General features: G+C 38.0%; 1 protein-coding gene across 1 annotated transcript in view; it reads left to right on the plus strand.

The window, feature by feature from the left end:
* COL4A5 (collagen type IV alpha 5 chain) overlaps positions 1-13,460 on the plus strand; it is a 256,931-nt gene that overhangs the window by 94,852 nt on the left and 148,619 nt on the right. The window contains exon 2 of the mRNA XM_004064693.4: positions 4,334-4,393. Within this exon, the coding sequence (XP_004064741.1) occupies positions 4,334-4,393 (60 nt within the window). The remainder of the gene's footprint in view (positions 1-4,333; positions 4,394-13,460) is intronic.

Raw genomic sequence — 13,460 nt, forward strand, 5'->3', positions numbered from 1 at the left:
AAAATGATGCATTAGAATTATTTGAAGTTTACTATGAAGGCATGTTTTTTCTACGTAGAGTCAGTATGTATTTTTGCCCAGCCTCTAGAAGGTCAATGCAGTCAGAGTCCACTCAGGTAATGCTAATTTGGATTGCAAATCTGGCCAGTTTGTGGTGAGTTTTTTAAGGGTTTTTTTTCCTGTACTTCTCTGCTAAGCACCAAGAGATCTTTTCTTCCACCTCCCTGGGTGTGGGATTGTGAGGTACATTTATGCGTGGTACACCCTTATAGTAAAAGAAATTATAAAACAAAACCCAAAAATTATCCAAGTTTGGCAGATGTCCTCCGGGAAAAAGTAGTTTCATTGATCAGTTCATTTTTTGGTTTTCCCTAGATTTTGATTTGATAAATCCTACTGTGCTTCCCTTTGATGCTTTTAGGAAGAAGTTTTTACTTTTTTCCAAGCATTTTTTTTTTTTTAAGTAAGCATTTCAGTACCTAACTAGGCCACATTATTGGAATATTTCTTATTTCTCTCTGCCATTATTTTGTAGTATGTGTCTCCTTGGAACACCTGAATCAAAATTACTTAGAGATGTTTATTAAAATTTCAGATTCTGCTATTCAACTTCAGGCTTACTGGAAGAATCTTTAGGATGGGTTGCTGGTATGTAAATTTTTGTGAGGTTCTTTAGGTGACCCTAATTCATACAGAATTTGTTTTTATTTGTACTTTTAAGTCTAATATCTGCTGTTTTAATTGTAGCAGCATGAAATCTAAATTTATTATTTTTTATGTTTATTCTAGCACCATATGTTGAAAAATTCATTGTTTTCACATCTATTTGACATGTCAACTTTTATCATATAGTAGTTGTGTGTGTGTGTGTGCGTGTGCTTGCATGTGTAAATCTGTTTCTGGCCTTCCTATTTTTGTTAACTGAATACCATACTGTTTTAATTATTGTAGTGTTGTGATGTGTTTTACTGTGTGATAATACAAAACTTTCCTTACTCATTTATTACTTTCTCCCACAATAAAAATTTAAAATATTACTGTAGTTTCATCATTTTCTTGCTTCTTTCATCTTCAGTGATTTCGAAGAATTAGTTTTTTTTCATATGAACTTAGCCTTTTAGACTGAGGTACTTAATGTTCATTTTACTTCTTTGCCCCAATCAATTTTATATTTTAATCATGCTTAGCATGGCAATTTTTCCTCTAGGTAGCTTTCTGTCTATCCTTCCAAGTTGAAGTCCAGGTATTCACTTTCTCCACAGAGCCTTTGTCAATACTTTCAGGCTCAAGGGAACTGTTTTTCTTAACTTTGATAGCAATTATTGACTATACCACTCATTTTTACCTGGCAAATCCTACAGAATCACAGAGAGTGAAATCTGGAAGCTACCTAAGGAGATCATATTGTCTATGTATGCCATTTTACAAATGAGAAAACAGCCGAAGAGTATGGAAATGATTAGTCCATGGTCAAATGTTTCAACTTCTGAAGTAAAATTATGATATACCGCTGTATCATTATTCCATTGTATTTTGATATTCTTTTCATATGTCCTGAAAATACCCAGTTACTTAAAAAATAAAATATCTAGTTACTTAAAAAAACAAAAAACCTAGACTGGAAGTTCCTTAAAGGCAGCACCTGCATCTACTTTTGTACAACTCATAGAACTATTATTGTGCTTGTGTTTATTAGACACCTAATCAATATTAATAGATGTTGGTAAAAAAACAAATTGTTCCATTAACCAGATGTCAAACTGGGGCTATCTCCTTGTGGGCGCCACTGTTATAACTGTATAGAAAGTGGCATCTAGTGGTTGGTGTGCGTATTACAATTGCCTGTTTTGTTTTAACCTATGAGTACCAGAGTCATTCTCATAACCTAGGTGGAATAAATAGACTATAAATTAAAATTTTAAATTGAATTTAAACACATTTATCTATAATTCACAACTGTTTTAATCTGTGTTCTCTCTAAAGTAAAGCTACATGTTAATAAAAAATTGCAAAAAATTATACAAAATTACTTGTAAAATAACATGCGAGAGTATTTAAGGTTTTGCTTGTTTATAAATTATATTAGGAGTTAGGGGCTATCGTTGGATACTGAGAAGTCAAAATGCAATTATAAAGAAAGGTCACATAGAAACTTGTTCATATCAATGAAATCCTGTCAGGCTATTGCTTTGCATTATTTTTAGGAGCTTAATTTGTATTTAAAAGAAGAAGATCTCTCAATAAAGGCTGAAGATGGAAAGCTACACTGTCTTCTACTCGCAACAACAAAAACCCATGCACATATATTCACATATAAAGTTCAGACATGCATTTCAGTGTCAAATGTTAATTATTTTTACATTAACAGCCATTTGGGGTTATCACTACTCTTTACCTCTCCATTAATGCATGAGTGTTGACAATATGCACAATTTAATTCAGGGACTACGACTGTTGACAGTTACTGTCTTGTGAACTTGTGAATCAGTATCTTCTTGTGAAACGGTATCTTCTAAATTTTATAAAATCCATAGTCTGGAACTTAAAATTTATGTTTGCAGAAAAATATTATATATTTTTAATTAACCTCTGTTTCCTGCACATTGTAATATAATTTTTTGTAGATGGGTTCATCCTTCCCATTAGAGAGCAATGATGTACTTTGTACTTCTACTTGCACCTAACATAACATAGTGGCTGTCACATAACAGGTGATCAGTAAGTATTTCTTGAATTAGTTACACATGTTGGAGGGAGCTGTGTGTTACTCATCTTAGAAGTCTAGTGCCTAACAATTTTTCTGTCCTCTAGTAATATTCAATTCATGTTTGATGAATAAGTCTGAATAAGCCTATTTAATCTGTAGTGTAGTTAGCGTAAAATACTAAAATCAGTATATAACCCCCAAACATCTATGAATAATAAATAATAGCGGCATAACAGACTTTCTGTTTGACATGTCAGGAGCATAGCTTTCACTGGAGCAGCCTCTTGTAGTGTGAGCGAGAGATTACTGCAACATCAAGCCATTGTAGTTTGCTCTTATAATCAGGAAAAGAGGTTTCAGTATGAAGGTGACTTTTAGTTGCAGCTGAGTGAGTTAGGAGTTCTGACCAGAAGGATAAGGTCAGTACTTTCAAAAGGGTTGAGGAGGGTACTTTGGTAGTGACTAGAGTAAAGGAAATCATGGAATGTTGAGCAGCAGGCTAAGGTATTTTATATCAAAGGCCCTCAAGATTGATGGGCATTATTTGGTATTTATGTCACTTGAAGGTTTCAGTAACTCAGTCTGGTATCTATCTGATGAAAAGAATGCCACCTCCTTGTAAATAAACACTGAGCTATCCATGTATATTAAACTAACTTGTTTTTCTAAGCAGTTCATTTTCTAAGAGTAAAGGATAGTACTGAATGGCAGAAGTCACATACTGTATTCTTTTCCTCTATAGGTTTTCTATTTTAGAGGAGGATATTTTTCTGGCTTGAGGACCTCAATTCCTAATATGATTGAATGCCTGTTTAGAACATCTAGACTGTGGGAGCAGCATTTATGGTAAAGCTGTTAGAGACTGAGCTATTATTAGTGATGAAGGAGTAGGAGCAAAGAAAAGAAAGGAAGGTGGTAAAAGATAGTGTTATATATTTTATGCTCCATGATTGCTCATGAATGGAGAGAAACAAGTGACTTGAAGTGGTAGGCATTGTTGTCTAGTTGCCAAGGTCATTGCTAATACAGAGTGAGAGGTAATTTTTTACAAGCAATGTTAGAAGAAAAAAAAGGAGAGTTCCTGAGAGTTTGGACATGTGGCAAATCATATTACAGGGAAGTTGTATGAATTTATTTTCCATTTTTAACATATTTTAGATTGTGCATACTGTCAACACTCATGCATTAATGAAGAGGTAAAGGGTAGTGATAACCCCAAATGGCTGTTAATGTAAGAATAATTAACTTTGAAATGTATGTCTGTACTTTATATGTGAATATATGTGCATGGGTTTTTGTTGTTGTAAGTAGAAGATGGTGTAGCTTTCCATCTTTAGCCTTTATTGAGAGATATCTCATTTTTAATGTCTTGTAAAATGATATTTTCACTTTAAAATTATAAAAATTATGTTTGCTCATTTTGAAAAGTTCAGACAGAAGTGTATATAATAAAAGGTGCAAGCTTCCTGAGAGGTAACTGCTATTTGCAATTTCGTATATCTTTTCAGATATTTTTCTGGTATCTATCTTTCAAGTTTGGATTGTTGATTTCAGTTGAGCTGTAAGTCAGAGTCTGATTTTTGGGTTCATATTTAATGATTTCTTCCCTCTTTCTCTTCCTTATAGGCTTGCTATGGGTGTTCTCCAGGATCAAAGTGTGACTGCAGTGGCATAAAAGGGGAAAAGGTGAGGTCTTAGATTGGCATTTGAAAATTTAGTAAAGCCAGTAAACTAATGGTTTTAATAAATATTTTTTAAAAAACAGAGCTTCTATCTCAGTACTTAAGTAAGTGAAATGAATCCTATTGTATTGCTTATTTTAGAGAGCTTATAAGGATTAGATTATATCTTAAGGTCAGCAAAGATTTTCTGTAAAAGGCCATATAGCAAACATTTTAGGATTTATGGGACACATCAGTTTCTGTCACATATTCTTAACTTATTTATATAAATAGACCTTTAAAAGTGACTAAAAAATATTCTTAGCTCTTGGATCATAGAACATGAGCCTCTTGGGATCTGGATCAGGACCCCTTTCCTGTAACATTTCTGGCGACCACAGAAGGGACTATAGTGCAGAAACCCTAGCTCAATGGCTACCTTTGGGTAAGTGTTGGGGTCCTTTAATATCTGCATTTGGCCTGAGAGCTATAATCTGCCAAACTCTGATTGGTCTTGTTGAAGGCACTGACTTACTTAATAGGCAAAGACAGGAGAAAAACACTTAAGAAGGAAACTAAACATTTATCAAGCTACTAATCTCTGCCAGATACCAGGCAATATCATGTATTTTTATCTAGTCTATGCAGGTTAATAATAGATGAACATCTTTTTGTTTGTTTGTTTTTTTTGTTTTTGAGACACGGTCTTGCTCTGTCACCCAGGCTGGAGTGCAGTGTCGCAATCAAGGCTCACTGCAACCTCCGCCTCCTGGGTTCAAGCAGTTCTCGTGCCTCAGCCTCCCAAGTAGCTGGGATTGCAGGCATGCACCACCATGCCTGGCTTATTTTTGTATTTTTAGTAGAGATGGGGTTTCGCCTTGTTGGCTAGGCTGGTCTCGAACTCCTGGCCTCAAGTGATCTGCCCACCTTGGCAGGGGATTCCAGGCGTGAGCCACCATGCCCAGCTGAATGTTTATTTCTATCTTACTTTTTCCACAGCAGCATCTCCTATTGTACAGATATTATGATTACAAAGTAAGCATTGGTGAAGATTATATAGCATAAGCCTAATCACTATCAGTGACTGACATTAGTATTATCAAATAAAAAAGGGATAGTAAATTATAGCCTAAAGAGAGTTATACTAGGAGATGGGATCATACTCTTGTCTCCACTCTTTGGGGCTCAATATTTTTGAATGAATGAGTGAATGCTGCTAATTATATATGAAGCAGTTTAGGACAGTATGTCTAGGGCATAATCTACTTAGAGGTATAGAAGGTACGTTAGCATATTAGACATTCTTAAAAGTTCTGGAGCAAAGAAACCTATTTGTTTGTTTTGTAATGCTACATTTCCAAGCCCCATTTGACCATGTTATAGACTTTCCCCTTAACAGAGCAGCTATTAATATTAATTGGATAGTCTTCTGCAGAACACTTATTTGAGTAACATTAGTTTGATGGGAGTAGTTTCACAGTAAGGGTGCTTTCTGTAGTGGAGAAAATACCAAGAGGGATTAACTTCATATAATAGTAGAGTGATGTTTATCAGATTAACTTTTCTTGAGATAAGAATGGAATACTCTGGACAAAATATAACAGCTACTTGATAGTACAAGAGAATAACCAAAGGAAAAAGAGGAGAGGCATCTGCACTTGAAAGAAAGGAAATACACTGGGCATATTTGCATTTATATGGCTTTTCCCCTGAGTACAGCCCTTAGTCTGCATGGCAAAGGAAGGCTAAAACCCAGACAAAAACCCATGGTCTTACTGGCTTGAGTCAGCAGACAGAGTTGAGGATGCCAGAATGGCTGAAAAGTGAAGGGGGATATACTGGAATGTAGGGAAACACATTGGAAAGAGCTCAAAAAATTGCTTATAGATTCCGTCCAAATTCTTGCTTGAATCCTGAAGTTTATAGCTATAGAGGAAGGTTCATACAACCCAGCAAAAAGGAACAGCTGGAAGTCTGCAATAACTGAGCATAGATTTAACCGTTGTCCGTTGAAAGGAGAATGGAGTTTTAAGTTCAAGTTCAGCTGAGTTAACTATACTATTTCTTAAAATAGAAGTTTAATCAATACTCTTCAGAGGAAGTTAAGAGAATCCAGAATCTCTCCATATTACCTACAATGTCCAGTATGCAATTAAAAATTACCAAGTAAAAGTGATCTACGGTCAATAAAAAGACCAATCAATGAAAACCAACCCTGAACTAACACAGATGTTGGAATTTGTAGACTATGATTTAAAGCAGAAAATAGAAAAGGAAAATCTCCTCATGATGCGTGACCAAATAAGGAATCACAACAGAGTAATGGAAACTGTATGTTATTTAATTATTATTTTTTTATTGTTATACTTTAAGTTCTAGGGTACATGTGCACAACGTGCAGGTTTGTTACATATGTATACATGTGCCATGTTGGTGTGCTGCACCCATTAACTCGTCATTTACATTAGGTATATCTCCTAATGCTATCCTTCCCCCCACCCCCACCCCACAACAGGCCCCGGTGTGTGATGTCCCCCTTCCTGTGTCCAAGTGTTCTCATTGTTCAATTCCCACCTATGAGTGAGAACATGCAGTGTTTAGTTTCTTGTCCTTGTGATAGCTTGCTGAGAATGATGGTTTCCAGCTTCATCCAGGTCCCTACAAAGGACATGAACTCATCCTTTTTTATGGCTGCATAGTATTCCATGGTGTATATGTGCCACATTTTCTTAATCCAGCCTATCATTGTTGGACATTTGGGTTGGTTCCAAGTCTTTGCTATTGTGAAGAGTGCCGCAATAAATATGCATGTGCATGTGTCTTTATAGCAGCATGATTTATAATCCTTTGGGTATATACCCAGTAATGGGATGGCTGGGTCAAATCGTATTTCTAGTTCTAGATCCCTGAGGAATCGCCACACTGTCTTCCACAGTGGTTGAACTAGTTTACAGTCCCACCAACAGTGTAAAAGTGTTCCTATTTCTCCACATCCTCTCCAGCACCTGTTGTTTCCTGACTTTTTAATGATTGCCATTCTAACTGGTGTGAGATGGTATCTCATTGTGGTTTTGATTTGCATTTCTCTGATGGCCAGTGATGATGAGCATTTTTTCATGTGTCTTTTGGCTGCATAAATGTCTTCTTTTGAGAAGTGTCTGTTCATATCCTTAGCCTACTTGTTGATGGGGTGGTTTGTTTTTTTCTTGTAAATATGTTTGAGTTCATTGTAGATTCTGGATATTACCCTTTGTCAGATGAGTAGGTTGCAAAAATTTTCTCCCATTTTGTAGGTTGCCTGTTCACTCTGATGGTAGTTTCTTTTGCTGTGCAGAAGCCCTTTAGTTTAATTAGATCCCATTTGTCAATTTTGTCTTTTGTTGCCATTCCTTTTGGTGTTTTAGACATGAAGTCCTTGCCCATGCCTATGTCCTGAGTGGTATTGCCTAGGTTTTCTTCTAGGGTTTTTATGGTTTTAGATCTAGCATTTAAGTCTTTCATCCACCTTGAATAAATTTTTGTATAAGGTGTAAGGAAGGGATCCAGTTTCAGCTTTCTACATATGGCTAGCCAGTTTTCCCAGCACCATTTATTAAATAGGGAATCCTTTCCCCATTGCTTGTTTTTGTCAGGTTTGTGAAAGATCAGATAGTGGTAGATGTGCCGTATTATATCTGAGGGCTCTGCTGTGTTCCATTTGTCTATATCTCTGTTTTGGTACCAATACCATGCTGTTTTGGTGACTGTAGCCTTGTAGTATAGTTTGAAGTCAGGTAGCATGATGCCTCCAGCTTTCTTATTTTGGCTTAGAATTGACATGGTGATGCAGGCTCTTTTTTGGTTCCATATGAACTTTAAAGTAGTTTTTTCCAATTCTGTGAAGAAAGTCATTGGTAGCTTGATGGGGATGGCATTGAATCTATAAATTACCTTGGGCAGTATGGCCATTTTCACGATATTGATTCTTCCTATCCATGAGCATGGAATGTTCTTGCATTTGTTTGTATCCTCTTTTATTTCATTGAGCAGTGGTTTGTAATTCTCCTCGAAGAGGTCCTTCACATCCCTTGTAAGTTGGATTCCTAGGTGTTTCATTCTCTTTGAAGCAATTGTGAATGGGAGTTCACTCATGATTTGGCTCTCTGTTTGTCTGTTACTGGTGTATAAGAAGGCTTGTGATTTTTGCACACTGATTTTGCATCCTGAGACTTTGCTGAAGTTGCTTATCAGCTTAAGGAGATTTTGGGCTGAGACGATGGGGTTTTCTAGATATACAATCATGTCATCTGCAAACAGGGACAATTTGACTTCCTCTTTTCCTAATCGAATACCCTTTATTTCTTTCTCCTGCTTGATTGCCCTGGCCAGAACTTCCAGCACTATGTTGAATAGGAGTGGTGAGAGAGGGCATCCCTGTCTTGTGCCAGTTTTCAAAGGGAATGCTTCCAGTTTTTGCCCATTCAGTATGATGTTGGCTGTGGGTTTGTCATAAATAGCTCTTATTATTTTGAGATATGTCCCATCAATACCTAATTTATTGAGAGTTTTTTGCCTGAAGGGCTGTTGAATTTTGTCCAAGGCCTTTTCTGCATCTATTGAGATAATCATGTGGTTTTTGTGTTTGGTTCTGTTTATATGCTGGATTACATTTATTGATTTGCGTATGTTGAACCTGCCTTGCATCCCAGGGATGAAGCCCACTTGATCGTAGTGGATAAGGTTTTTGATGTGCTCTTGGATTCGGGTTGCCAGTATTTTACTGAGAATTTTTGCATCGATGTTCATCAGGGATATTGGTCTAAAATTCTCTTTTTTGTTGTGTCTCTGCCAGGCTTTGGTATCAGGATGCTGCTGGCCTCATAAAATGAGTTAGGGAGGATTCCCTTTTTTTTTTATTGATTGGAATAGTTTCAGAAGGAATGGTACCAGCTCCTCCTTGTACCTCTGGTAGAATTTGGCTGTGAATCCGTCTGGTCCTGGACTTTTTTTGGTTGGTAAGCTATTAATTATTGCCTCAATTTCAGAGCCTGTTATTGGTCTATTCAGAGATTCAACTTCTTCTTGGTTTAGTCTTTGGAGAGTGTATGTGTTGAGGAATTTATCCATTTCTTCTAGATTTTCTAGTTTATTTGCATAGAGGTGTTTACAGTATTTTCTGATGGTAGTTTGTATTTCTGTGGGATCGGTGGTATCCCCTTTATCATTTTTTATTGCATCTATTTGATTCTTCTCTCTTTTCTTCTTTATTAGTCTTGCTAGCAGTCTGTCAATTTTATTGATCTTTTCAAAAAACCAGCTCCTGGATTCATTGATTTTTTGAAGGATTTTTGTGTCTCTATCTCTTTCAGTTCTGTCCTGATCTTAGTTATTTCTTGCCTTCTGCTAGCTTTTGAATGTGTTTGCTCTTGCTTCTCTAGTTCTTTTAATTGTGATGTTAGGGTGTCAATTTTAGATCTTTCCTGCTTTCTCCTGTGGGCATTTAGTGCTGTAAATTTCCCTCTATACACTGCTTTAAATATGTCCCAGAGATTCTGGTATGTTGTGTCTTTGTTTTCGTTGGTTTCAAAGAACATCTTTATTTCTGCCTTCATTTCCTTATGTACCCAGTAGTCATTCAGGAGCCAGTCGTTCAGTTTCATGTAGTTGAGTGGTTTTGAGTGAGTTTCTTAATCCTGAGTTCTAGTTTGATTGCACTGTGGTCTGAGAGCCAGTTTGTTATAATTTCTGTTCTTTTACATTTGCTGAGGAGAGCTTTACTTCCAACTATGTTGTCAATTTTTGAGTAAGTGCGGTGTGGTGCTGAGAAGAATGTATATTCTTTTGATTTGGGGTGGAGAGTTCTGTAGACGTTTATTAGGTCCGCTTGGTGCAGAGCTGAGTTCAATTCCTGGATATCCTTGTTAACTTTCTGTCTCGTTGATCTGTCTAATGTTGACAGTGGGGTGTTAAAGTCTCCCATTATTATTGTGTGGGAGTCTAAGTCTCTTTCTATGTCTCTAAGGACTTGCTTTATGAATCTGGGTGCTCCTGTATTGGGTGCATATATATTTAAGATAGTTAGCTCTTCTTGTTGAATTGATCCCTTTACCATTATGTAATGGCCTTCTTTGTCTCTTTTGATCTTTGTTGGTTTAAAGTCTGTTTTATCAGAGACTAGGATTGCAACCCCTGCCTTTTTTTGTTTTCTATTTGCTTGGAAGATCTTCCTCCATCCCTTTATTTTGAGCCTATGTGTGTCTCTGCACGTGAGATGGGTCTCCTGAATACAGCACCCTGATGGGTCTTCACTCTTTATCCAATTTGCCAGTCTGGGTCTTTTAATTGGAACATTTAGCCCATTTACATTCAAGGTTAATATTGTTATGTGTGAATTTGATCCTGTCATTATGATGTTAGCTGGTTATTTTGCTCGTTAGTTGATGCAGTTTCTTCCTAGCATCAATGGTCTTTACAATTTGGCATGTTTTTGCAGTGGCTGGTACTGGTTGTTCCTTTCCATGTTTAGTGCTTCCTTCAGGAGCTCTTGTAAGGCAGGCCTGGTGGTGACAAAATCTCTCAGCATTTGCTTGTCTGTAAAGGATTTTATTTCTTCTTCACTTATGAAGTTTAGTTTGGCTGGATATGAAATTCTGGGTTGAAAATTCTTTTCTTTAAGAATGTTGAATATTGGCCCCCACTCTCTTCTGGCTTGTAGAGTTTCTGCCAAGAGATCCACTGTTAGTCTGATGGGCTTCCCTTTGTGGGTAACCCGACCTTTCTCTCTGGCTGCCCTTAGCTTTTTTTCCTTCATTTCAACTTTGGTGAATCTGACAATTATGTGTCTTGGAGTTGCTCTTCTCGAGGAGTATCTTTGTGGCATTCTCTGTATTTCCTGAATCTGAATGTTGGCCTGCCTTGCTAGATTGGGGTAGTTCTCCTGGATAATATCCTGCAGAGTGTTTTCCAACTTGGTTCCATTCTCCCCGTCACTTTCAGGTACACCAATCAGACGTCGATTTGGTCTTTTCACATAGTCCCATATTTCTTGGCGGCTTTGTTCATTTCTTTTTATTCTTTTTTCTCTAAACTTCTCTTCTCGCTTCATTTCATTCATTTGATCTTCAATCACTGATACCCTTTCTTCCAGTTGATCGAATCGGCTACTGAAACTTGTGCATTCATCACATAGTTCTCGTGCCATGATTTTCAGCTCCATCAGGTCCTTTGAGGACTTCTCTGCATTGGTTATTCTAGTTAGCCATTCCTCTAATCTTTTTTCAAGGTTTTTAACTTGTTTGCATTGGGTTCGAACTTCCTCCTTTAGCTCAAAGAAGTTTGATCATCTGTAGCCTTCTTCTCTCAACTCTTGAAAGTCATTCTCCTTCCAGCTTTGTTCTGTTGCTGGTGAGGAGCTGCATTCCTTTGGAGGAGGAGAGGCACTCTGACTTTTAGAATTTTCAGTTTTTCTTCTCTGTTTTTTCCCCATCTTTGTGGTTTTATCTACCTTTGGTCTTTGATGATGGTGACGTACAGATGGGGTTTCGATGTGGATGTCCTTTCTGTTTGTTAGTTTTCCTTCTAACAGTCAGGACCCTCAGCTGCAGGTCTGTTGGAGTTTACTGGAGGTCCACTCCAGACCCTGTTTGCATGGGTATCAGCAGCAGAGGCTGCAAAAGAGTGAATATTGGTGAACAGCAAATGTTACTGCCTGATCGTTCTTCTGGAAGTTTCATCTCAGAGGGGTACCCGGCCGTGTGAGGTGTCAGTCTGCCCCTACTGAGGGGTGTGTCCCAGTTAGGCTACTCGGGGGTCAGGGACCCACTTGAGGAGGCAGTCTGTCCGTTCTCAGATCTCAAGCTCCATGCTGGGAGAACCGCTAATCTCTTCCAAGCTGTCAGATAGGGACATGTAAGTCTGCAGAGGTTTCTGCTGCCTTTTGTTCAGCTAAGCCCTGCCCCCAGAGGTGGAGTCTACAGAGGCAGGCAGGCCTCCTTGAGGTGCGGTGGGCTCCACCCAGTCTGAGCTTCCAGGCCGCTTTGTTTACCTACTCAAGCCTCAGCAATGGTGGACTTCCCTCCCCCAGCCTTGCTGCCACCTTGCAGTTCGATCTCAGACTGCTGTGCTAGCAATGAGCGAGGCTCCGTGGGTTTAGGACCCTCTGAGCCAGGCACGGGATATAATCTCCTGGTGTGCCATGTGCTAAGACCATCGGAAAAGTGCAGTATTAGGGTGGGAGTGACCCGATTTTCCAGGTGCCGTTTGTCCCCCCTTCCCTTGGCTAGGAAAGGGAATTCCCTGACCCCTTGCACTTCCCGGGTGAGGCGATGCCTCGCCCTGCTTTGGCTCACGCTCGGTGCGCTGCACCCATTGTCCTGCACCCACTGTCTGACAATCCCCAGTGAGGTGAACCTGGCACCTCAGTTGGAAATGCAGAAATCACCTGTCTTCTGCATCGCTCACGCTGGGAGCTGTAGACTGGAGCTGTTCCTATTCGGCCATCTTGGAACCGCCCATTTTGGAAACTGTATTTTAAAAAGGAAAATTTATATTTGAAAAGCAGAATATAAGAAAAAACAATTCACCATATGGCTTAACAATAGAATGAAGATGGCAGAAGAAATAGTCAGTAATCTTAAAGATAAATCAGAAGAAACAACTCAATCTGAAGAGCACTGAAGAAAAAATGAAAAAAAGAAAAAACAGAATAGGACCCCAGTGACCTCTGTGACAGTGTCAAATGGTCTAATACAAATATAAATGGAGTCCTCTAAGGACAGGAGAGAAAGAACAGGGAAGCAAAAAGAAGAATAAATTATGGGGCACTAAGAATGGCAAGAATTCTCCACACTTGGTGAAAAGTATAAATTTACAGTTATAAGAAGTCCAGCAAACCTCAAGCAAAGTAAAAACGGAGAAAACTATACCTAGGCCCATCATAATGAAACTACTGAAAAAATAGAGATTGAAAGAAAATCTTGAAAAAAGCTAGAGAAAAATTTACACCGTGTATAGTGGAACAATTATACGAATGATGACAGACTTCTCATCAAAAAGATTGGATAATGTACAGCAATGTGAAAACATTGTTAGAGAGCTTAAAAAATTTGCAAGCA

The sequence above is a fragment of the Gorilla gorilla genome, chromosome X (assembly GCF_029281585.2).
Source record: "Gorilla gorilla gorilla isolate KB3781 chromosome X, NHGRI_mGorGor1-v2.1_pri, whole genome shotgun sequence".
In the NCBI taxonomy this organism is placed as follows: domain Eukaryota; kingdom Metazoa; phylum Chordata; class Mammalia; order Primates; family Hominidae; genus Gorilla; species Gorilla gorilla.